This window comes from Neoarius graeffei, chromosome 5 (genome assembly GCF_027579695.1).
Source record: "Neoarius graeffei isolate fNeoGra1 chromosome 5, fNeoGra1.pri, whole genome shotgun sequence".
In the NCBI taxonomy this organism is placed as follows: domain Eukaryota; kingdom Metazoa; phylum Chordata; class Actinopteri; order Siluriformes; family Ariidae; genus Neoarius; species Neoarius graeffei.
In genome coordinates, this window is record NC_083573.1 from 70,976,453 (window position 1) to 70,999,309 (window position 22,857).

The window sequence follows — 22,857 nt, forward strand, 5'->3', positions numbered from 1 at the left end:
AAAAATAATTTCAACAGAATATAAGGAATAAAACCCTTGAACCACACTGTTATTGGGAAAACAACCAACAATGGTGTGGTGGCATGAAGAAAAGTGGAAATACAACCAGGAAGTTGATCGTTTTCATAGAACAGCACATTCTGAAGTGTTTTATGGCTATTCCACAACTGTTTCCCAATGACTAGCTTGATAATTAAAGAACAAGTTAGTTTCTGTTATCATTTATAACAGCTACAAACATTTATTCCCTCATCAGCCTATCAGTTTTTCTCTCTCTTGAAGTTAGATAAATAAGTAAGACAAAAAAATGCAGTTTGTCATGTGAAAGACATGATGTCTGTTTCAGAGAACATCAAACGTCTGTAGGTTAGATCTTCGAAAAACAATTGGTCATACGGAAGCATGTATTTTTTTTGGCAACTTTTTATTGTGATAATTTTATATATGGAGAAGGATATAAACCTCTCCCCCAAAGCAAAGCAACATTCAGCAGCTGTGTATGTTCTTGACCCATGCAAAAATCAAAAAGGGTGTGTGTGTGTGAGAGAGAGAGAGAGAGAGAGAGAGAGAGAGAGAGAGAGAATGCTCGTCCTAGCTTTATCAGAGAAACCACATTCTGCAAGGGTGCAAACTCAATGTGAAGGTGCAGGGTCACACATATACAGATGATCCTATGTGAACTAATTTACACCCGATGAGGCTCTGGGGTTGTCAGATGCTGAAAGTTAATCTGCCATTTTTATCTGCTGTGAAATGGAAGTTCTGCTGATGGCATTCATCCTCCATGCTTTGCGCTTGCATCAAGGTAAAATGTTCTGCACTTGACATTTCTTTGGCAGGCTAAGATTCATGGTTAGAGTGTACTGATGCTTTATACTGAAAGTAAAGTCTCTTGTCTTCAGCAGTGATTACACGTGTAGTTCTTATTGACGTGCTAAAGTAAAAATTGGATTAAATAACAGGTCATGCACTGCAAAAAGATCTGCCACACTTTCACATAAAAAAAACCCAGGTAAATCTGTAAATACGTCATTATGCACTTTGTGAGAGAACGTCTTTGGTGTATTATAATAGCTGAAATGAAAAGTAATAGTTGGAGCATGTAAACATTAGTTCGGCAAACTCCACTAAGATGAATTATGTTTATATCTGAAAAATATTCAGGCACAACACTTTACACAGACTATACTAATACTTTCCTATCCAATGAGTATTATCCTACCTGAAGCTGACTTGTTTCTATCTGCACGTTAATTTTATTGTAACATTACATACAGTATTATATACTGTAAAAGAAGATAAAGTCTAAAACAAACACAGCCATTACAGTTGTTTTTTAAGTGAAGTTAATACTAAATCTGTGACATTTTCTCATGTTTCAAGTTTGAGCCTCTTTTACAGTAAGATTGATTGATTTCCTTCGACTGAATATAAGATCTTGTATATGTCTATATGGCCATCATACCAAACAATATGTCTAACACAAAACATAACGCTTTTACACAACCATGGTCTGTTTATGCATGTGCAGCAGGTCATAAAAACACATGGACCTCAGTATGTGAACACCAACTTAAGCAATTTATCAACTGATGCTAAATGAGACTTAAAATATTCACTAAACCATGAGAAAATAATGAAATTATAAACCGACACATACAAAGGATGCATTTATTTATAAGACTGTTATTTAACATTGTACCAGGATCAAAGAGCTTTGCGTAAGACATCGTTAGTGTCACATCAAAATCTTAACTACATTACATTTATTTTTCAATTAATTAGACATAAATATTAATAATTAACCAGACTTCAGACATGGCACTTTACAGATATACAAGCACTTTACCTCACTATCCAATGTTCTGTCTGCTCTCCAACACACACACACAAATTTTATATATATATATATATATATATATATATATATATATATATATATATATATATATATATATATATATAAAATGAGAGCGAGAGAGGATATTACAAGGTGGCACAAAGATATGAAGTTTATCTTTGAGTGGTGAGTGTATATATCGAGATATCGAAGGAGTGAAGCGAATGAGTGAAAATATTTTAAACACAAAGATAAATTTCTTTTTTGTTTTAATTGATGTTTTGGTCAGACAAATATTAAGAAATGACATTATTACAGTTACAATAATAAGAAGCGTTGTGTCCTTCAGTATCTGCCCAGTCTTTTTTTTTTTGCAAATAATAATGATAACAACAATGAAGCAAAATAAAAAAACAAACAAGGAGTTTGTATTCCAGCAACAACGTACAAATCAAGCCAGACCTACAACCCAAAACATAAATCTACAAAAGAAAAAACAAAACAAAAACACAACACCCTAGGAAGTCTACATCACATACACAACCTGTACCTGAACCATAAAAAGCATTATGCACATTGCAGAAGTAGGTAATATCTTTCACTCATGTCCTGCAATTGCGCTAGAAAAGGGCCCCATACTTCGTTGAATACATCTTCCCTCCCTGCCACTCTATAGGTGACCCGCTCATAGCTTGCCATTGAGCTTAGTACCTCAATTCATTCCTTAAAAGTAGACAAATTGGTAGATTTCCAGTGACGCAAGGTTATCCTGCACCGTTATAATAGCTAAACGACACCATGATTTTCGGCGTTTTGACATTTGAATATTATCTGGTAGTAGTCCCAAAATACATAAAGAGGGGTTCTTGATCAGGACAAAGATAAATTTCATATCTTTGCGCCACCATGTAATGTGCTTTATATTATATGGACACATCCACACAAAAAATATATGCAGGTTAATCAAAAGAATTTTAATTTTGAACCGGTTCGCAATTTTGTCAATGCACGTCAAGAAAACACTGGGAGTGACATAATCAGAGTGAAATATCGGGAAATATATTACTCAGATCTGCAATGTATTTCATATGAAAAATGTGAGTTTTTCAACACAAGATAAACTTCATATCTTCAAACCAACATGATTTTCTTATTATATAGACACATTCACAAACAAAACATTCCCAAATTTATCAGCACAATTCATCAATTTCCTCACAAGTGAAAATATTGAAAAATATGTTCCTCAATTTCCCAGATGTAGTTCACGTGAAAAATACGAGTTGAGTGTTTCTCAGTAAAACATAACATATTTGTGTTTTATATATATATATGTGTGTGTGTGTAAAAATATGAGTTGCGTATAATATATATATATGAGTTGAGTATATGAGTTGAGTATTATATATATATATATATAAACACATATGTTTTACTGGGAAATACGCAACTCGTATTTTTACACACACACAACTATGAAATAATGTACATAATATACATGAATAATATCAATAACTGACATTAAAACTATGAAATAACATATGGAACATATCTGGAATTCTGTGCTGAAAAAAAAAAAAAAAAAGGTGTTTAAAAAAGCAAAATAAATGTTTAATATTTTAGATTCTTCAAAGTAGCCACCGTTTACCTTGATGACACTTTACACACTATTGGCGTTACCTTAACCAGCTTCATGAGGTAGTCACCTGGAATACTTTTCAATTAACAAGTGCCTCGTCAAAAGTTAATTAGTGCAATTACTTGCCTTCTTAATGCATTTGAGATCAAACAGTCAATAGAAAAATACAGTAAATATCCCTATTCCACAACTGTAGTAATCCATATTATGTCAAGAACCGCTCAACTACGTAAAGAGAAATGACAGTCCATGAAGTGACATTTTAATTCATAAAAATAAAGAAAAACCATTGAATTAGAAGTTGTTTTGAAACATATGACTGATTATATGTATGTGCGTGTGCGCAATATATTTTACGTACATATACACACACAACAAAGAGCCATTACAGTTGTCTTTTAAGTAACACTATACTGTTTTCTTTGAAGTTTTATCATGTATCAAGTTTGAGCTTTTTTGTAAGTGAACTGCTGATTTCCAGTGTACTGAAGGTTTTGTAAAGCTATCATGCTGCACATACATATTTCATAACACCAACACTTCTTTCAGTTATTTACACACAGTTTGTCATATACACTAGTGATACTAATTTACTAAGAATACAAATATGAAAATCTAAAATATCCTAGAAAAACAGGATAAAATAAAATAAAAACTGAAATACAAGCAATACCCATTTTAGATGTGAAGTATTCTCCCTCTGTTCCTTTTTATTTTTGCTTCAGTTTGCAAGGTTTAAAATGGAAAAAGTTTCTTACTGGAATAAAATTAAGATTACTGACTATGTTACCTATACACTAAATGTTTCTGTGTACATACTATATACATCATTTTGTAAATAAGATGATCAAAATTCTTATTCTTGATCATCAATTCCCCCCTCCACTTTATTCTCTAATTTAATGCTTGAAAATATTTAAGACCATTTCTGTATTAAATCATTACTTATCGTTGTGCTGATGTCTACAAATTCATACTCATATGAAGCGTAAAGAAATGTCATGTTGCAAAATTGCTAATTAAATATTCCATTTACCTTTCAACACTCATACATTATGATGGTTACATTTCATATATAATTATAAAGGACAGCCAGCACAACCTTTCAATTATTCTATTAATAATATTAATCCATACTTTCAGCAAAAAACAAAGTCCAAGTAAATTTAGAACAACGGCAAACCAGCTTCCCCCAGTATTTTCAGTATTATAGCTTGCTTTTGAAAATATGGGTCTAGATTTATTTATTCATTCTTTTTTTCACACATTTTTATTTTTTGTTTTAGGAGTTCAGGGTGCAGTGATTTCTTTGAAAGAAAATGGGACCAACACTAACAGAAGTGACGAGCTTGTAGAGAAACAGAGTAAGTAGTATTGCTGCTAAAATAAACACTGCACTTTTGGTATAATTAAAAAAAAAAAAAACCCTGTCTGTCTGGATAATTTCAAAATTAATTCCAGTAAAGAAATCCAGAAGAAATATGACAATGTTTTGTTACTAAAACATTATGAAGAAAGAACTACCCTTTTGTTATAAAATGCAATGAACAATATTTCCATAAGAGCACACGGATTTGAAATTAAATAGATGGGACTTAATGATGAGACATTTTACTGTGCATACAGACAATAACAAACGTTCACGCTGCTATATTACAGGTGTTTTAATCCAGGATTTGCACCATATGGGCCATTTGTGAATCTCACAGCATCACAATGAAATTCAAGACTATATCCCCATTTCAACTTCCTTTCTTTTGCAATAACTTCAACATTCAGTAATATTGCACATCTGTCATTCAGGCTCAGCATCCAGCCAAAAATCATGTCTTGCTGCTTTTAATGCAGCAAACCTTCTTTAAAAAAGGAAAGAATAAGTTTTCCCCAGTGTCCCCCGTGCCACAGGTTGACATTTCCACAGGAAATGACTCACGGGATGTGGCTGTGTTGCAGTTTATTTCTTGCAACACAGCATACCGTACATGTAACTCTATTGTATCATCATCAACAAAAGCCTTTTATTAGAAATGAAAGTAACTGAAAAAGCACAGCAGATAATCAAACAGCATCCTTCTTACTGTCAACAAGCACATGTTTTTCATTTATCACTGTACACAAGTCTCAGACCATGCAAATATAGATATATTAACTCAAATATAAAAATACTTATCTGGATACAAGTAGTGTAGGTGTTGGTTCTGCAGTGAACCACAAAGAAACAAATCTAAATAAAGTGAACTGTCTCGACACTCCTTAAGTATTTCCATGGCATGCTGTGGGCTGTCTGTGATCTTGAGGAAAAGTTTGAAGAGAAACTTTCTGTAGAGCGTGCTGCAGCTAAGAAAAAAAAAATTCCAGCAAAGGCAAAGCAGACGAGATTGCAGTACTTAAAAGGCCAAAAGCATGGTGCAAAAAACCAAATCAAACCAAAACAAAAAAATCCAAAAAAAACTTATGAAGTGATGGAAGTAAATTTGAGGTTTTTGGCTCATAAACAAGTGTGTAACACGTACGTTAAAACAAGATCTGATTAGAAGTACACACTGCTGTCTGTCTGTAGTCTCAGCTTTCTCACATGTCTGGGAGTGTATGTTAGCAATAATATAATGCACGTGAACAAAATCTCATCTCATCTCATTATCTCTAGCCGCTTTATCCTGTTCTACAGGGTCGCAGGCAAGCTGGAGCCTATCCCAGCTGACTACAGGCGAAAGGCGGGGTACACCCTGGACAAGTCGCCAGGTCATCACAGGGCTGACACATAGACGCAGACAACCATTCACACCTACGGTCAATTTAGAGTCACCAGTTAACCTAACCTGCATGTCTTTGGACTGTGGGGGAAACCGGAGCACCCGGAGGAAACCCACACGGACACGGGGAGAACATGCAAACTCCACACAGAAAGGCCCTCGCCGGCCACGGGGCTCGAACCCGGATCTTCTTGCTGTGAGGCGACAGCGCTAACCACTACACCACCGTGCCGCCCTGAACAAAATCAATGGAATTATTAATGCAGAGAAATGTAAAATATTGTATTAAGTATGTTATACCCTTGGGGGAAATGTCAAAACATAATTCATACATTGAAATAAAAAAATAAATAAAAAACTAAAACTTTATCAAGAAAAAAATTGTGCAAATTAATATGGATTTTTTTTTCATTTAGGAAATAAATTGCTTGTAATTTCAGCTAAAATAATTTAAAAAGCTTTAAATACCTGTTAACTTTTACCAAGTGCACTTTAGCCTGACTGCTTCCACTTTTATTGGAAGCAGTATTTATTTCTTTTCAAATTGATTTTCACACATTAACAACACTTTCACTTTATAGTTCTATACTTTTTCATTCACATTTGCCTTTAGTATTGTATATCAAGCAGTAATTTCGTAATAATAACCACCAAAAGGGACCATCTTATTTAAACATTTTCCTCTAGGCACTGAAGGTGGAACGTATCCATCCAGGCTCTCGGAGGACTGCTCTGGAACTCTGTTGGCGCTTCATCAGGGCAGGTGGGTGACTGTAAACCTGACACAGCAGAGCAATGAGACAAAGAAAGACATGGCCCAACTCTGTGAAGACCTTAGCTGGGGAGGAGTCTTTGTTGAAAATGGTACAGCACTCATGAATCGCTGCCTGTCTGACTGCACCATCACAGACTCCATGCCGTACAACTGCACAGAAGCTACACCAGGCAACTGTTCTGACATGACAATGGTAGTCTGTGGTGAGTCCTCCCACATCTAGCAGATGAGAATTAGGACTGTGTTTGTTGCTGTGGCAGATTTGTCTTCCTGACACTGGGTAATGTCTGTTTCTTAGCATGGCAGGCTGTGCAGTTGATTGGAGGCAAAGACAGATGTGCAGGTCGGGTGGAGCTGTTTGGCACTGGAGGCTGGGGCTCAGTGTGTGATGATGGATGGGACTTAAAAGGAGGACATGTAGTGTGTGCCCAACTGAAATGTGGCACTGCTGTACGGGTAATGGGAGAGGGTGGTGATTTCAACCCAGGATCTGGTCCTATTCACATTAGTCACATAAACTGCAGTGGGACAGAGAGAAACCTCTGGCAGTGCCACACTGAGCTAGACAGAGGGAGGAACTACTGCGGCCACAAGGAGGATGCTGCAGTGGTGTGCTCAGGTACTGATCAGGGACACCTTCAAAGAAACACCAATGCATTGCTTCTTGTCTATAAATGTTTATTAAGAAGTAGATGGTCGACAATGGCAACCAACTGAGATCTCAGATCTACCATCGGACCACTATTTTCAGTGCCTGAAAATAGTCTCAGCTTGTAACGTCTACTAATTCTCAACTCTAGTTAACTGCCAATGACTGCAAAGTGGTTTCTGTTACAATTACCGTACTGATGATTTGCTGACCGACAATGAATAACCAAATAACACCGTTCTTTATTTAGATGCATTTAAAACTAACCACATGCATTTCCTCCCAAACAGGAAGTTCCAGCATACCAGTTACCACAACGAATACCTTAATGCCAAATCTCACAAACTGGACAACAGGTGAAGCCTGCATTCTGTCACTTGAAGCAACAATATCTTTAACAATAAACATTGTGACTTTCTAAATGCATATCTGTGCCTATAAGTGCATATATTAAATACGGAGTTATATCTATGTTAATTACTGAGTGCAATGCACGGTTTCTTTTTAGAGATTGTAACAGAGGCAGCTGAGGACAACACTGGTGGAATTTCAGCACCAGTCCTGGGTTGCATTGTTCTCTCTGTCACTCTCTTCTTACTGCTGTTTTCAAATGCTGCTCAATGTGCATACTACAAAATACGAAATGGCAAGTACACACAATCTCTTCAGTATCTTGGTTTGTATTAGCAGTGTTTCATGACTGAGGTTAGAATAAAACAAGGTTTCACTCCTCATTAGATGCAAGTCTTTGTACTGGCAGCCTTTTGGAATTGTTTCAATTTAAATTCTACCAAAGGAACGCATCTTGAACAGACCATGTTGGCGGAAAGTCAGGACAAAATACAATTAACAATTTCCCAGTTTGGGATCAATAAAGTAAATAAATCTATCTATCAAGTTGAAATGAATGATTTATAAACAAAACACTTTCAGATCTGATTTAATCTAATCATCTTAACATTGTAACTATTGCAAATAAATTCAGATTTATCCAAGGCTGTTATTTTTGGATAATAAAAAACAAAAGCTGGAGAAATCATAATCCATCCCTGTGGAAACAGCCTGAGTTCTGACTGGTAATGTATAAACAGTAATTTTTGTAATTTTGCATTAATGCCATATGGTGCTACAGGCAACAGCTACATTCTCATCTCATCTCATTATCTGTAGCCGCTTTATCCTTCTACAGGGTCGCAGGCAAGCTGGAGCCTATCCCAGCTGACTACGGGCGAAAGGCGGGGTACACCCTGGACAAGTCGCCAGGTCATCACAGGGCTGACACATAGACACAGACAACCATTCACACTCACATTCACACCTACGCTCAATTTAGAGTCACCAGTTAACCTAACCTGCATGTCTTTGGACTGTGGGGGAAACCGGAGCACCCGGAGGAAACCCACGCGGACACGGGGAGAACATGCAAACTCCACACAGAAAGGCCCTCGCCGGCCACGGGGCTCGAACCCGGACCTTCTTGCTGTGAGGCGACAGCGCTAACCACTACACCACCGTGCCGCCAACAGCTACATTATACGAGTATATGGCCAAAGGTTTGCGGACACCTGACCATCACGCCCATCACATACAAGGGGCTGCAAAAGTAGGTATACAGTAATGAAAAACAAAACATTTATTTTATTGATTATACAAACATATCAATAATAACATATTAATCCTTCAAATGTTCAAATTGTTTGCCCCCGGCATTCACACACTCCACTAGTTGAGTGTAGACACCCATGCACGTTCTGGCACAAAGGTCTTTATCAGCATCAATTTCCTGGCAAGCCTCCCATATGAACTGAATCATGGAATCAACAGAACGTGGCTTGCGTGCGAAAACCCTATCTTTTACACATCCCCAGAAAAAGAAATCCATAAGGGTGAGATCCGGCGAACGTGGTGGCCAGTCAACGGCTCCCCGACGTCCAATCTACCTGTTGGGAAATTCTTTGTCAAGTAGCACACGCACATTGAGTGCAAAGTGCAGTGGCGCCCCATCCTGCTGAAAGTAGAAGTCGTCCTGCTGCTGTTGTTCACGTATAATCCTTACTGTATACCTACTTTTGCAGCCTCCTGTATGTGGGTATTCCCCAAACTGTTCTCACTAATTTGGAAGCACATAATTGTACAATGTAGGTTAGACAAAGTTTAGGTTCTCTCATAGTATTTTAAATCCCTAACAATATTATTTAATATCTTAATCCATGCTTCATATTCATATATATTCATTCATCCCTGCTAAAAATTAGTGTTAAATTTAATGAGTTTGTCGAAATACGACACTACGGTATTATGCAAATACAGTGTTTTTCAGATCTTGTTTTACATCCTTAGTGCTTACAGCATGTGTGATTCACCAAATACACTGCGACTACCACACGGCCATAATGTTAAAAGCAAGAGAGGAAAAGAAAATCTTTCAAGCTGTCTATGCTGTGTGTGGTCTGTGGCTCTACATGTGTTTGATACATGAAACTCAGTTTGTATAATATTGAAATCGTGGTATCTGTGAATAAACAAGAAGGAACTGAGGAAGCTTCGTTAAAGCAAAGGTTTATTCTAGGCATTTTACCCAGTGCCTTCTTATGACCCTTGGCCATTTTGTTGTTAGACAGTGCTGAACAGCTCTTTGACTTTTTGAAACAATAGTAACAGATGTAGTACTAACAAAAAGCCTTAGTTTGTGCAAACTCGTTCATTAATGGGCAGGTTTTGGAGTTACACAATTAAAATGATAGTCAAATGGTATATGATGCTTACAATATGCAGCTATTCTAAAAATTCTTTCCTACAGAAGGAACTAAAGTCAGGAGAGTATCACAAGCTTCACAGCGAGACAATTCTGACACTTCAAGCGACTCGGATTATGAACGTTACTACAACCCTGACCCCCCTCCACCTAATACTGTGACTAACTGTGAACACTGTAAGATTCAGCTTCTTCTAACAAAGAATTATGATTAAAAATATCAAATATTATATATATATATATATATATATATATATATATATATATATATATATAAATAAATTTTTTTTTAATCACAGAGAGATTAAAACCTCAGCAGCTCCAAGTCCTACACATTTGTCATATTGAATTTATTATTAAAGCATATTGCAGAATAGACAACAATAATAATAATAGTGAAGTTTGGCCAGTTCACTCTTTTTGTCACATACTGAGAGGAGTAATTTTATCTTTGCAGTCTTAGATAATACTCTTAGGGGTGGCGATTGCAATCAAGAGCAAGGAAGATTCTGTGAAGAAAGAAATGCTGTACAAAGTAAGCCAAATTTTAAGACACTTTATAAAAGTTTCCCAAAAAACAATGTCTCTTTCCCCCTTAATACTTGTTTACACCTACCCTAACCTTAATTACAAAACCAATTCTGTCAGGTAAGGATTCCACCAGAACTCCTGACCAAAAATATTGGAATAGCAAGGCGAATTCTTTTGTTTTTGCACAAGGGGTAGAATTGGACACTCTAGACCAGGGGTGTCAAACCTGATCCATAAAGGGCCGTGTGGCTGCAGGTTTTCATTCCAGCCATGAAGCAGCACACCTGACTTGGCTCATTCAATCAACTGAACTGTCTTCACACAGTCAAATACTTGCAGCCACACCCACCCTTGATTAAAGGGTGGGTGTGTCAGTTGATTGAATAAGCCAAATCAGGGTGCTGCTGCATGGCTGGAATGAAAACCTGCAGCCACACGGCCCTTTATGGATCAGGTTTGACACCCCTGCTCTAGACTAACACATGGTTTTCTGTTAACTGGAGGTGAACCTCCACTTTGCGATCTTTGTGGTGATCTCTTATCAATTAAGCACATTTTGTCTTGCCCTGCTTTTAGAATACAAAGGCAGAAGTTTTTTAAAGAAAGCACAATGCTAGATATTTTTAATAAGGTTTCACCTTTAAAGGTTTTAAACTTTTTGAAGTGCATTGATGTGTACAAACGTATTTGATGTATTTATTTATTTATTTTATTATTGGTTTTAATTTTGTGATATTTATTACCTGTATTGGCCATGAAATAGCCATAGATGCTTAAATGGCAATAAATGTAAACAAACAAAACAAACAAACCTTTTGTTTTTGCCATACACTGAAGACATTTGGGTTTGAGATCAAAGGATGAACATGAGACAAATGAGATCTTATCAGAATTTGTTTTCATTTCCTGATATTTACATGTAGATGTGTTAAACAACTTAGAACATGGCACCTTTGGTGGCAGACCACCCAATTTTAGGTCAGCAAAAGTATCAGAACGATGGTCTTGAAGTAAATAGCACTGTTGTTTGGTTGCACATTCCTTGCTTAGTACAACTGCATCAAGCTGGCAACCCACTGACATCACCCAATGGTTGCATTCTATTTTTCCAGGCCTGTACCACACCCCACACCTTTTTTTCAGTCTTTGCCTGTTTTGGGGGTTGCGTTGGGATCATTGTTTGGTCAAATTCCTCCCAATTAGATTTTTCTGTATTTCTCTGTAAATTGGCAGGCAGAATGTTTCTGTAGACTTTTGCATTCATTCTACTGCTACCATCATGAGCTATATCATCTATAAAGATTAGTGAACCAGAAACAGCTATGCAAGCTCCAACTATGACACTGTCTCCACCATGCTTAACTGATGAGCTTATATGTTTGATATGAGCGTATCCTTTCTTTCTCCACACTTTGGTAGAGGTTAATCTTGTTTTGAGAACTTTCGTGGCTCATCTTGGTAATTTCTTTGCAAATTCTAATCTGGCCTTCTGATTCTTACTGCTGATAAGTGCTTTGCATCTTATGGTATGGCCTCTATCTTTCTGACCTAAAAATCTTCTTCAAACAGTGGATTGCGATACCTTCACCCATGCTCGATGGAGGTTGTTGGTGATGTCACTGACTGTTGTTTTTGGGTTCTTCTTCACAGCTTTCACAATGTTTATCATCAACTCCTGTTGTTTTCTTTGGAGGACCTGTTCAATGCCTGGCTGTTCACCAGTGGTTCTTTCTTTCTTTTATAGGACATTCCAAACTGTTGTATTGGCTATACCCAATGCTTGGGCAATGCCTCTGCTAAATTTTCCCTCTTCTCGCAGCTTCAAAATGGCTTGATTTCCTCCAATAGACAGCTCTCTATTCTTCATGTTGGTTTATCCTTTTAAAACAAATGCAGTTTTCTCTGGCAAAACCCAGGGCTTAAACCAAGAATAGACATTCAGAGCTATTCATTGTTTAAACAAATCACTCGAACAAAGAACATCTAGGCAACAACTTTTCAGTCACGTGTTCCGATATTTTTTGATAATTTGAAAAGGCTCAAAAAAGGTTCCATGTTCTAAATGGTTTAACATGTCTTGATAGAAAAGTTGAAATTCTGATGTATCGTCTCATTCACTTTTTAATCTCAAACCTAAATGTCTTCAGCGTATAGCAAAAACAAAAGAATTGGTGTTTTTGTTCCAATACTTCTGGAGGGACTAATATACAGTACTAGTCAAAAGTTTGGACACATCTAATTCAATGTTTTTTCTTTATTTCTATTAATTAAAAGTCATTTCATGGGATGGATGTCATTTCTATTTACTTAGTTGAGCGGTTCTTGACATAATATGGATTACTACAGTTGTGGAATAGGGATATTTACTGTATTTTTATTATTTACAATTTGCTCTCAAATACAATAAGGCAGCAAGAAATTGCACTAATTAACTTTTGACGAGGCACACCTGTTAATTGAAAAGCATTCCAGGTGATGACCTCATGAAGCTGGTTAAGATAATACCAATAGTGTGCAAAGCGTCATCAAGGTAAAACGGTGGCTACTCTGAAGAATCTATATCAAACATTTTACCACATAATGCTATATGATATTTCATAGTTTTAATGTCATTATGGTTATACAATGCAGAAAATAGTCAAAAACAAACAAACAAAAAAAACTACCCATGAGTGATCAGATGTGTCCAAACTTTTGACTGGTACTACATTTATTATTTATTTACTTATTTCATTACATGGTTCTATTGAAATAAATGTTCAATGCTCACGACTGACTTTTTTCATTGTGTATAGCTCATGCCCTTGATTCAGAGAGCACATCCTCAGGGGAGTGTTATGAAAAAACTGAAACAGAGAACCTTTGGAATCCAGGTCTGGTGATGAAACTGACTTTTCTACTGTCCTTTCAGCCCCTGCATGCCATTTTGTTGTGTTAAGCAACACAGATTATACCTTTGATTTTATTAAAAATATTTTGTTTGTATTAAAGCTGTTAACCAGTTTTATCCTGAGTACTGCAAACAGATGACGCCTTTGCACAATACCAGTGAACCAGCTAAAAGAAACTGTAAGTAAACTGGTCCTTTTTACTTAAAGATATAGAATGCTATTGAAATCCCACTGAACACTGAAACCATGTCCACTTTCTACTGTAGCAACGAACTCGTTTGATTCAGACAGCAGCACATCCTCTGGGGAATATTACGAAAATACAGGACTGAATGCTGAACCTTGTCTCCAGACATGTGAGCTCAAAATTTAATCTAACTGAACATTAAAAATCAGTCTCATATTACATATCTTCAGTTTAGCATAATAAGATAGAAAAAAATCCCAGCTTATAACTTCAGTCATCTCCTCTTGATTCTGTCTTAAAGTGGAGGGAAACCCATCACTTCCTGAACAGCCCCTCCTGAGTGACACCAAACCTCAGATGGCAGGAAACAGCAGTGTTTCCCAGCCATACTCTCCTGATCAAGGTAGTTCTCCCATGTGCAGAAACATCTCTGCTCAAAATTTTCTTTTCGTCACTCAGTCAGAGATGCCGACCCATGCACAAGTCTAACACAAACAATTAGGCAGCAAAGTTCATTTATTCTACTAATTCTTGAATGCAAAAACAAATCACTGGCCACTGTACATTTTCAGGATTTAGCACATGCTCTTATCCAGAGGAATTAAAGAATTACAGTATTGCTTTGCAGTGTCAATCAAAAATCCATCATCATGCTAGTTCACTAGTTCAAGGACTAACGGCCTTTTCCACTGCATGGTACTGGCTCGACTCAACTTGACTCTACTCGCAGTAGTTTGTTTTCCACTAGAGCTAGTTGTCATAGCGAAACCGCATAAAATTGCAGTGATATCTTCAATGCAACGCACAGGAACATCTTTATTACTGTATTATTAATACTACTCACATGCCTGTTTGTATGTGTGCATGTGAAACTGTATTCTATCCTGCTGAAGTTGCCACAATTCATCATGTTTCAAATGCATTTTGTTAAAGAAACAAAACAATATCCAAACTGTCAGGACTTAATGGTAATGACGTAAAACGTGTCGTCAGTTTATGAACAAGAAAATAGCCGTATTATATAAGGAGTACTGGTCGGCATACAGGGCTTTCACTCGGTGAATCCGGATTCATGTTCCCGCTCTGCATATTTTATTCGGGGGAAAGTTTTGCTGTAGGTAACTCATTTAAATCTGGCCATCCTGTAATTATAGTTTGCCGAACCCTCTGTTGGTAAAACTGATGAGTGTACATGCACTCTGCTTTTGATTTCTATAGTCAGTAAGCATATTAAAGCAAACCACAGAAATAAGTCTTCATAATAAACCATTCACGACCCTAACCTTTAGTAAGACAGCTGGAATCCTACTTGACTCTGAGTAATGCCATACCATGATGTTTGATTTACTACAAAACCTCAGTCAACCCATAACTTTTTATTTGCCAACAGAAGGTCTGGCAAAATATCGCTATGTTACATTGATGCTCTTATCCAGAGCGACGTACAACATACCCAGAACAGCCTGGGTCTCTCATCTCATTATCTCTAGCCGCTTTATCCTGTTCTATAGGGTCGCAGGCAAACTAATAAATATAACACTATTTAAAAATGGAAGGTTTGTTCAGGATGTCCTGCCTCATACAATGATGATGCAGTGATGGGATTCTCTCTGACCAATCAGTAGTCTGCAGTGTTTTCAGGTCACCTTTTGGTATCACCTCTGTTTGCTTGGAACCTTGACGTTGGTGATACAAAAACAAACAAACAAACAAACAAACAAACAAACAAACAAACAAACAAACAAAAAAAAAGGTACTGGTTACCACGTATTATCCACAACTTTGCCCTGATGGAAAACCAAAAAAGGCGAGTAGAGTCGAGTTGGTACCAGGCAGTGGAAAAGGGGCATACGTCTACCATCGGTCTAAAAACCAGTTGGAAATTCAAGTGCTTATCAAAGCAGTAGAGTGGATATAAAAAGTCTGCACACTGCTGTTAAAATTGCACGTTTTTGTGATGTAAAAATTGAAACCAAGATAAATCAGGTCACATCTTTTTCTTCCTTTAATACGATATAGCAACCAACAAACTCCAGTCAAGAACAATAACCTGGTTGCACAAGTATGTGCTTAGAATTAACCAATCACATTCAAACTCGTGCTCAAGTCACTTTCATACACCTGTTGATCAGCTGTTTATGTAAGATTTTCTTGACATTGTCTTGGTTTCATTTGACTGCTGAAGCCATGGTCTGCAAAGAGCTTACAAAGCAGGTATCAATCAGAAGAAGGGTCCAAAAACTTTCCAAAACATTAGATGTACAATAGAACACCATCAAGGTCATCAGCAAGTGGAAAAAATGGGACACCATGGTGACATTACTAAGAAAGAACAGGTGTGGGTTTCCCCAAAGCCTCTTAACTAAGAGAGAGAGTGTTCATTGTGATGCTCGCTGTACCATTTAATGATTATCTTTGTGCTACGATGCTTTTGGGAAACCTACCTCAGTACATTCCTCAAAAATTGATGAAAAGACAATATGAAACCTTATCAGGGAGGCTGCCAAGAGATTTACAAAAAGGAAAAAAAACCTGCACCCAAGCCCACCTAAATCACCTCAAACCATGGGGTAAATTGTATCATGTTTTAATGAGAGCAAGGTAGAACTTTTTGGACATAATTCTAAAAAGATATATGTTTCACACCAAGATAGTTTATCACCTCAAGAACACAGTACTCATGGTGAAGCATGGTGGTGGCAACATCATTCCATGAGGCTGCTTCTCTTCAGCTGGGATTGGGACTCTAAGATAGAGGGAATCATGGATGCAGGCCTCTGTTACAAAGCTGAAAATGAATAACAATTTAAAAGAGGAAAGAAAACCCTTCACCTGCCAGAAAAACAAACAACCCAAAGCTTAAATCCAAGTCAACAAAAGGTTTGCCTCAGAAGATGATCAGTGTTTTGGAATGCCCAAGTCAGAGCCCAGATCTAAATCCTATTAAAAAACACGGAAGGACTTGAAGAGGGTACGCACATGAGAACCCGCTGCAAATGAATTGATGTGCAGCATCTTGTAAGGAACAGCGAAACAAAATGGACAAATCAAGACGCGTTAATTTTGTACTTTTACCCACAAAATACTAAGAGTTACATTTCTAGAACATGGTGCTTTGACAAAACATTAGTTAACACTAGAATTCCAGAGATTTTCATCCCAAGCCAAAGGGGTGCCCCTCTTCACCCCACACAAGCTCACCCCTCCCTCTTCAGCACAGGCATCACCTATGCAATTTTACATTGTTATGCAAATGCTGAGTGTCAGTTTGAGCAATGCAGCACCTGACAAAGAGAAAAAAAAAAAAAAAACGTGTGCGGGCTTAACAAACGCGATACGCACATTAGCACAGGATGTGCGATATTCAAGAGAGACAGTATCAGACAGTGTACAAATTAGCAGCGTTGTACATGAACACTGAGTGTTGTTCATTGAACATGCTCATATTTTTTGGTGAGTGGTGAACTGAATGAATCAGTCTGCAGCTAATGAACGTGAACATGCATATAGTTCACTGGTGAGAGTGAATGATGCTCACTCAGTGGAAGTAGGGATAATAGGCAAAAATGTAACTCCTATTATGATATGACATACAATGTCATGGGAACAGGCCCTGGAAAATTATTCCGTGACCATCTTGGATTTTCTCATGTGTTCCTTGTCTTGAACAGTGTTGTCTTATGGCGATGTGTGCCGATGAGAATCAGTCTGGTCGTGACACTACTGATTTGCTTTTACCAGTAAAGTAGACTATAGTAGTACCAGTGTTGTGTTCTGTTTGGACTTGGAGCAATGAACAATGTCTTTGTATTAGAATTGGTGCAAATAAAAAAAAAAAAAAAAAAATCACTTATAGCAATAACATCAGACAGTATACATGAATCTATCACTGATAAGGAACTGGTCTGGGTATAGCTCATGCCCTTCAGGGGAATGTTATGAAAACATAACAGAGAACCTTTTAAATCCAGGTCTGGTGATAAAACTCTTCTACTGTCCCTTTAACACCTGCATGACATTTTATTGTGTTAAAAAAGTCTTTGTTTTTATTAAAGCTGTTAACCAGTTTTATCCTGAGTACTGCATACAGAGGACACCTTTGCACAATACCAGTGAACCAGCTGAATGCAACTGTAAGTAAACTGGTCTTTTTTTACTTAATGATATAAAACATTGGTGAAATCTCACTGAAAACTGAAGCTAAACATTCTACACTTTCTGCTGTAGCAAGAGACTCATTTGATTCAGACAGCATGTCCTCTGGGGAATGCTATGAAAACACTGGAGTGAATGCTGAACCTCGTCTCCAGACATGTGAGCTCAAAATTTAATTTAACTGAACACGAAAATAAGTCTCATCAGTCTTACATCATATCTTCAGTTAAGTTAAAGATTGAAAAAAAAATATCCCAGCTTATAACTTCAGTCATCTCCTCTTGTTTCTGTCAAAGTGGAGGGAAACCCATCACTTCCTGAACAGCCTCCCCTGAGTGACACCAAACCTCAGACGGCAGGAAACAGCAGTGTTTCCCAGCCATACTCTCCTGATCAAGGTAGTTCTCCCATGTGCAGTTTATCCTCAACTGACTCAGGTCAGAGATGATGGCTCATGCACAAGTCTAATGCTGAAACATGTATTATTGGCCATATATACTGACCAAATATACTATTTAAAAAGGTGCACACTTGGGTAGCAAAGTTAGGTATTCTACTGAGAGAAATCTATGAACTTCATAAAAAGAGTACACCTGTAGTATTGCTCATTCATGCAATTATCCAAATCAGCCAATCATATAACAGCAGCCCAGTGCAGAATATCATGCAGATACAGGTCTAAAGCTTCAGTTAATGTTCACATCAAACATCAGAATGGCGAAAATGCGATCTCAGTAACTTTAACCGTGGAATATTTGTTGGTGCTAGAATGGCTGGTTTGAGCATTTTGGAAACTGATGATCTCCTGGGATTGTCTCACACAACAGTCTCTTGAGTTGACAGAAAATGGTGTGAGAAATATCCAGTGATGTGTAGTTCTGTGGGTTGTGGCTCATCAAGAACGCTTTGTTAATGAGACCGGTCATAGGATATACTGATAAGCTTTGCTGTACAGTTGACAAGAGGTCAAGGCTTTTTAAATTGTCATTTCAACCATATACAGTTGGTATAGTACACAGTTAAAATTAAGCAATGTTTCTCCAGGACCATGGTGCTACATTAAACATCACAGGAATACAAATCTACATATAACAGCGTAAAGTGCAAGAGTGCAGCGAGTGCAAACACTGCAGACTATAAACTACATACAAGATAACGTGCAGACATCGACAACATACAGTTGTGGTCAGAAGTTTACATACAGTGACATGAATGTCATCTTGGATATGAATGTCATGGCAATATTTGGGCTTTCAGTCATTTCTTTGAACTGTTCTTTTTCTGTGGCAGAATGACTGTACAGCATACATCTTTAATTAAAAAAAACCCCACTAGAATTTGGTGCACAAGTTTTAATTTTCTTTGGGTTTTCTGAAATCAACACAGGATCAAAATTATACATACAGGGTCAAAAATATACATACAGCACACCTAATATTTGGGTAAAATGTCTCTTCCCAAGATTCACCTTGAACAAACATTTTTGTTTACCATGAACAAGCTTCTGGCAGAATCTTGGTTGGATATTTCATGACTCTTCGTGGTAGAATTGGTGGAGTTCAATTAAATTTGTTTTTTTTTCTTGGCATGGACTCGACTTATAAGCACGGTCCATATATTTTTAATAGGGTTGAAGTCAGGCCTTGTTTTAAGCTTAATGTTAGCCTGCTTTATCCTCCACAACCAGCTCTGATGCGTGTTTGGGTTCATTGTCCTGTTGTAACTCCCAAGTCGTGTTCAAGTTTCTAATGGTTTATGCTGAAGAATTCTGAGGTAGTCCTCCTTCTTCATTATCCCATCCACTTTGTGCAATGAACCAGTTCCACTGGCAGCAAAACAGCCCCAGAGCATGATGATCCTACTGCCACCACCAGCTGGTACAGTGTCTTTCTGTACATGGTGGTCATTGTGGCCAAACAACGCAATCTTTGTCTCATCTGACCATACGGCTATCCTCCAGAAGGTTTTTTCTTTGTCCGTGTGGTCAGCTTCAAACTTTAGTTAAGCTTGAAGGTGTCAATTTTGGAGCAGGGGGTTATTTCTTGGATAGCAGCCTCTTAGTCCATGGGGATCTGAACTGTAGACAGACAGTGATCCATCAGCTTCCAGTTCATGCCAGGGCTGTGCCATGGTGGTTCCCAGGTTGTTCCTGACCATCCAAACCAATTTCCTTTCAGCTGAGGGTGACAGTTTGGGTTTGCTTGAAGCAAAGTGGCTTGGCAAAATGACTACACCTCACAATAACTTGCATACAATTGTTCAAACTGATCTTGTAATTTGCAGTTGTTTAGATATAGCTCTAAGAGACATTCCAGAGTTGTGTATTTCTGCGATCCTCTTTCTCAGATCTGCACTGAGCTCCTTGGACTTTTCCATTTTACTGTGTGTTGGTCAATCAAATGAGTGCTGTAAACAAACTTTTTTTTATGAAGGCACACAGAAGCTACCACCTGTAGTCAATCATGATCACTAACAGGAAGTTAAGAGACCTCGGCCTCGGCAAGATAAGACATTTTGGAAGTTTCCGCACCTCTGAATTAATAATCCAAGTGAGCGCATGTAAATTTTTGACCCTGTATGTATAATAATTTTGACCGTGCTGATTTCAGAAAATCCAAAGAAAATTAAAACTTGTGCACCAAATTCTAGTTTTTTTTAAATTAAAGATGCTGTACAATCATTCTGCCACAGAAAAAGAACAGTTCAAAGAAATTACTGAAAGCACAAATATTGCCATGACATACATGTCACTGTATGTAAACTTCTGACCACAACTGTAAAGTGAAGACAACAAAGACAGTGCAAAAACGACAACTAACATAAACAGATAGTCCAGTGCCAAACAGTACCTGCCACTGATAATGCGCAGAAAGCTGAGTGTGCATATGAAGTAGTACGTTAAAAAAAAAAAAAAAGTGTGTGCTCAATAGGCATTATAAACATTGTAAAAAGGGATCGTGCATTATTGTTCACTTTGCAAATGCTGCAGTGGGAGTGGTGGGTTCAACAGTCCATGTCTATCAGTCCAGTCCCTCAGAGTTGAGGAGTCTGATGGCATGTGGAAAGGAACTGTTACAGAGCCTGGCTGTGAAGGTACCGAATGCTTTGAAAATCAATAACCCAAATAATCCCCTCTACAACTATGGTTAAGAGAAAAGCATCACAGAACACTCAACAGCAGAAGACCACATTGTGTTCCACTTCTGCAAGTCAAGAATAGGAATCTGAGGCTACAGTGGGCACTGATTCACCCAACCTGGACAGCTGAAGATTGGAAATACATCTGGTCTTTTTCCAAATTCCAATTGTCCAGTTTGTGTGAGCATTCCGAAATCCTTTTTTTTCCCCCACCATAGAGGTAAAGAGTGGTTATCTACATTACTGTAGCCTTCCTGTCAGCTTGAACCAGTAAGGCAAGACTTTTCTGCCTTCCCTCATCAAGATGCTTTGACCTGTAGAACTGCCTCTCAGTGATGGTTTTTTAATCCTATAATGATCAGCAATTTCTGAAATACTCAAACAAATCCATCGGACACCAACAACCATGCATCGGATAAAGTTACTGTGCATTTGTTTATTAAGTGTATTTTATATGGATTAATGCATTTACCTTTCCTCTGTCTGTAGATGACAGCAGCACATCATCTGAGGAAGCTTATGAAAATGTTGCAGAAACAAAGAATTACTTTGCTAGAAGTGAACCAGTCCACTCCTCTTCAGACAGTGACTATGATGATGTCAGTAACTGGTGAACGCCGTCACTGACAAGCTTAGATCAAAACAGCTCTCCAAGAAATGTTTGCTACCATATTTATTTCACATTTCAATGCAATATTTTAAAATAAAGTCTTTCAGGTTTTCTATGTACACGTTTCTTTTGTTTGATTCAAAAGAGACCAAAGTATTTACGATATCCTGTAACAGTTTAAATGAACATAAACAAATTTGTAACACATTGTGTTTAAGAAATTATGAAAAGAAAGATTCATAACCCTAATCCTAGTCAGAAACATCATTTCAGTCACAAAGGTGTTCAAAGAGCACATGAGAAAAATGCTTTTGAATTGCCATTTAAGTTTCATTTATATAACTTGTCATAATTTATGATTAATTCCTTTTTCCAGTTGTTTTATAGATTTGACTATAACTGAGGGATTAGTTAGGCGGGGTACGTAGGACTAGTCTGTGGGGAAAAGCTTACATACAGCATGGCCATAGTGCAAAAACATGACATCCGTAATTAACAGTTATTCCATGAAATCAAGTCGTACATGAGCTGATAGCTGGCAAGGTGCGTAACGCCAAGTTGGCTATAAGCCATGTACAGTGGGGCAAAAAAGTATTTAGTCAGTCACCAATTGTGCAAGTTCTCCCACTTAAAAAGATGAGAGGCGCCTGTAATTTTCATCATAGGTACACTTCAACTATAAGAGACAGAATGAGAAAAAAAAAAATCCAGAAAATCACATTGTCTGATTTTTAGAGAATTTATTTACAAATTATGGTGGAAAATAAGTATTTGTTCAATAACAAAAGTTCATCTCAATACTTTGTTATATACCCTTTGTTGGCAATGACAGAGGTCAAACGTTTTCTGTAAGTCTTCACAAGGTTTTCACACACTGTTGCTGGTATTTTGGCCCAGTCCTCCATGCAGATCTCCTCTAGAGCAGTGATGTCTA

At 37.4% G+C, this 22,857-nt stretch overlaps 1 protein-coding gene across 2 annotated transcripts; it reads left to right on the plus strand.

Moving 5' to 3' along the window:
* Window positions 1–620: 620 nt before the first annotated feature.
* Window positions 621–22,040, plus strand: LOC132887030 (T-cell differentiation antigen CD6-like). Of its 2 annotated transcripts, XM_060922335.1 has the most exons (16): window positions 621–805; window positions 4,766–4,843; window positions 6,920–7,210; window positions 7,306–7,626; window positions 7,947–8,012; window positions 8,165–8,302; window positions 10,457–10,588; window positions 10,869–10,946; window positions 13,738–13,815; window positions 13,934–14,011; window positions 14,100–14,189; window positions 14,322–14,423; window positions 18,076–18,153; window positions 18,248–18,334; window positions 18,472–18,573; window positions 21,803–22,040. In XM_060922335.1, the coding sequence occupies exons 1-16, from the start codon at window positions 754–756 to the stop codon at window positions 21,925–21,927; spliced, it is 1,896 nt and encodes a 631-aa protein (XP_060778318.1). In that variant the 5' UTR covers window positions 621–753; the 3' UTR covers window positions 21,928–22,040. The 2 variants fall into 2 exon arrangements, with proteins under 2 accessions (XP_060778318.1, XP_060778319.1); XM_060922336.1 differs by lacking the exons at window positions 13,934–14,011; window positions 14,100–14,189; window positions 14,322–14,423.
* Window positions 22,041–22,857: the final 817 nt, after the last annotated feature.

Bases quoted from the DNA above. Each gene is read 5' to 3' on its own strand.
- LOC132887030 (XM_060922335.1), top strand. From the start codon at position 754: ATGGAAGTTCTGCTGATGGCATTCATCCTCCATGCTTTGCGCTTGCAT. The intron at 10,947-13,737 runs GTAAGCCAAATT...CATTGTGTATAG, and splicing joins AGAAAGAAATGCTGTACAAA to CTCATGCCCTTGATTCAGAG. The intron at 13,816-13,933 runs GTCTGGTGATGA...TTTGTATTAAAG, and splicing joins AGAGAACCTTTGGAATCCAG to CTGTTAACCAGTTTTATCCT.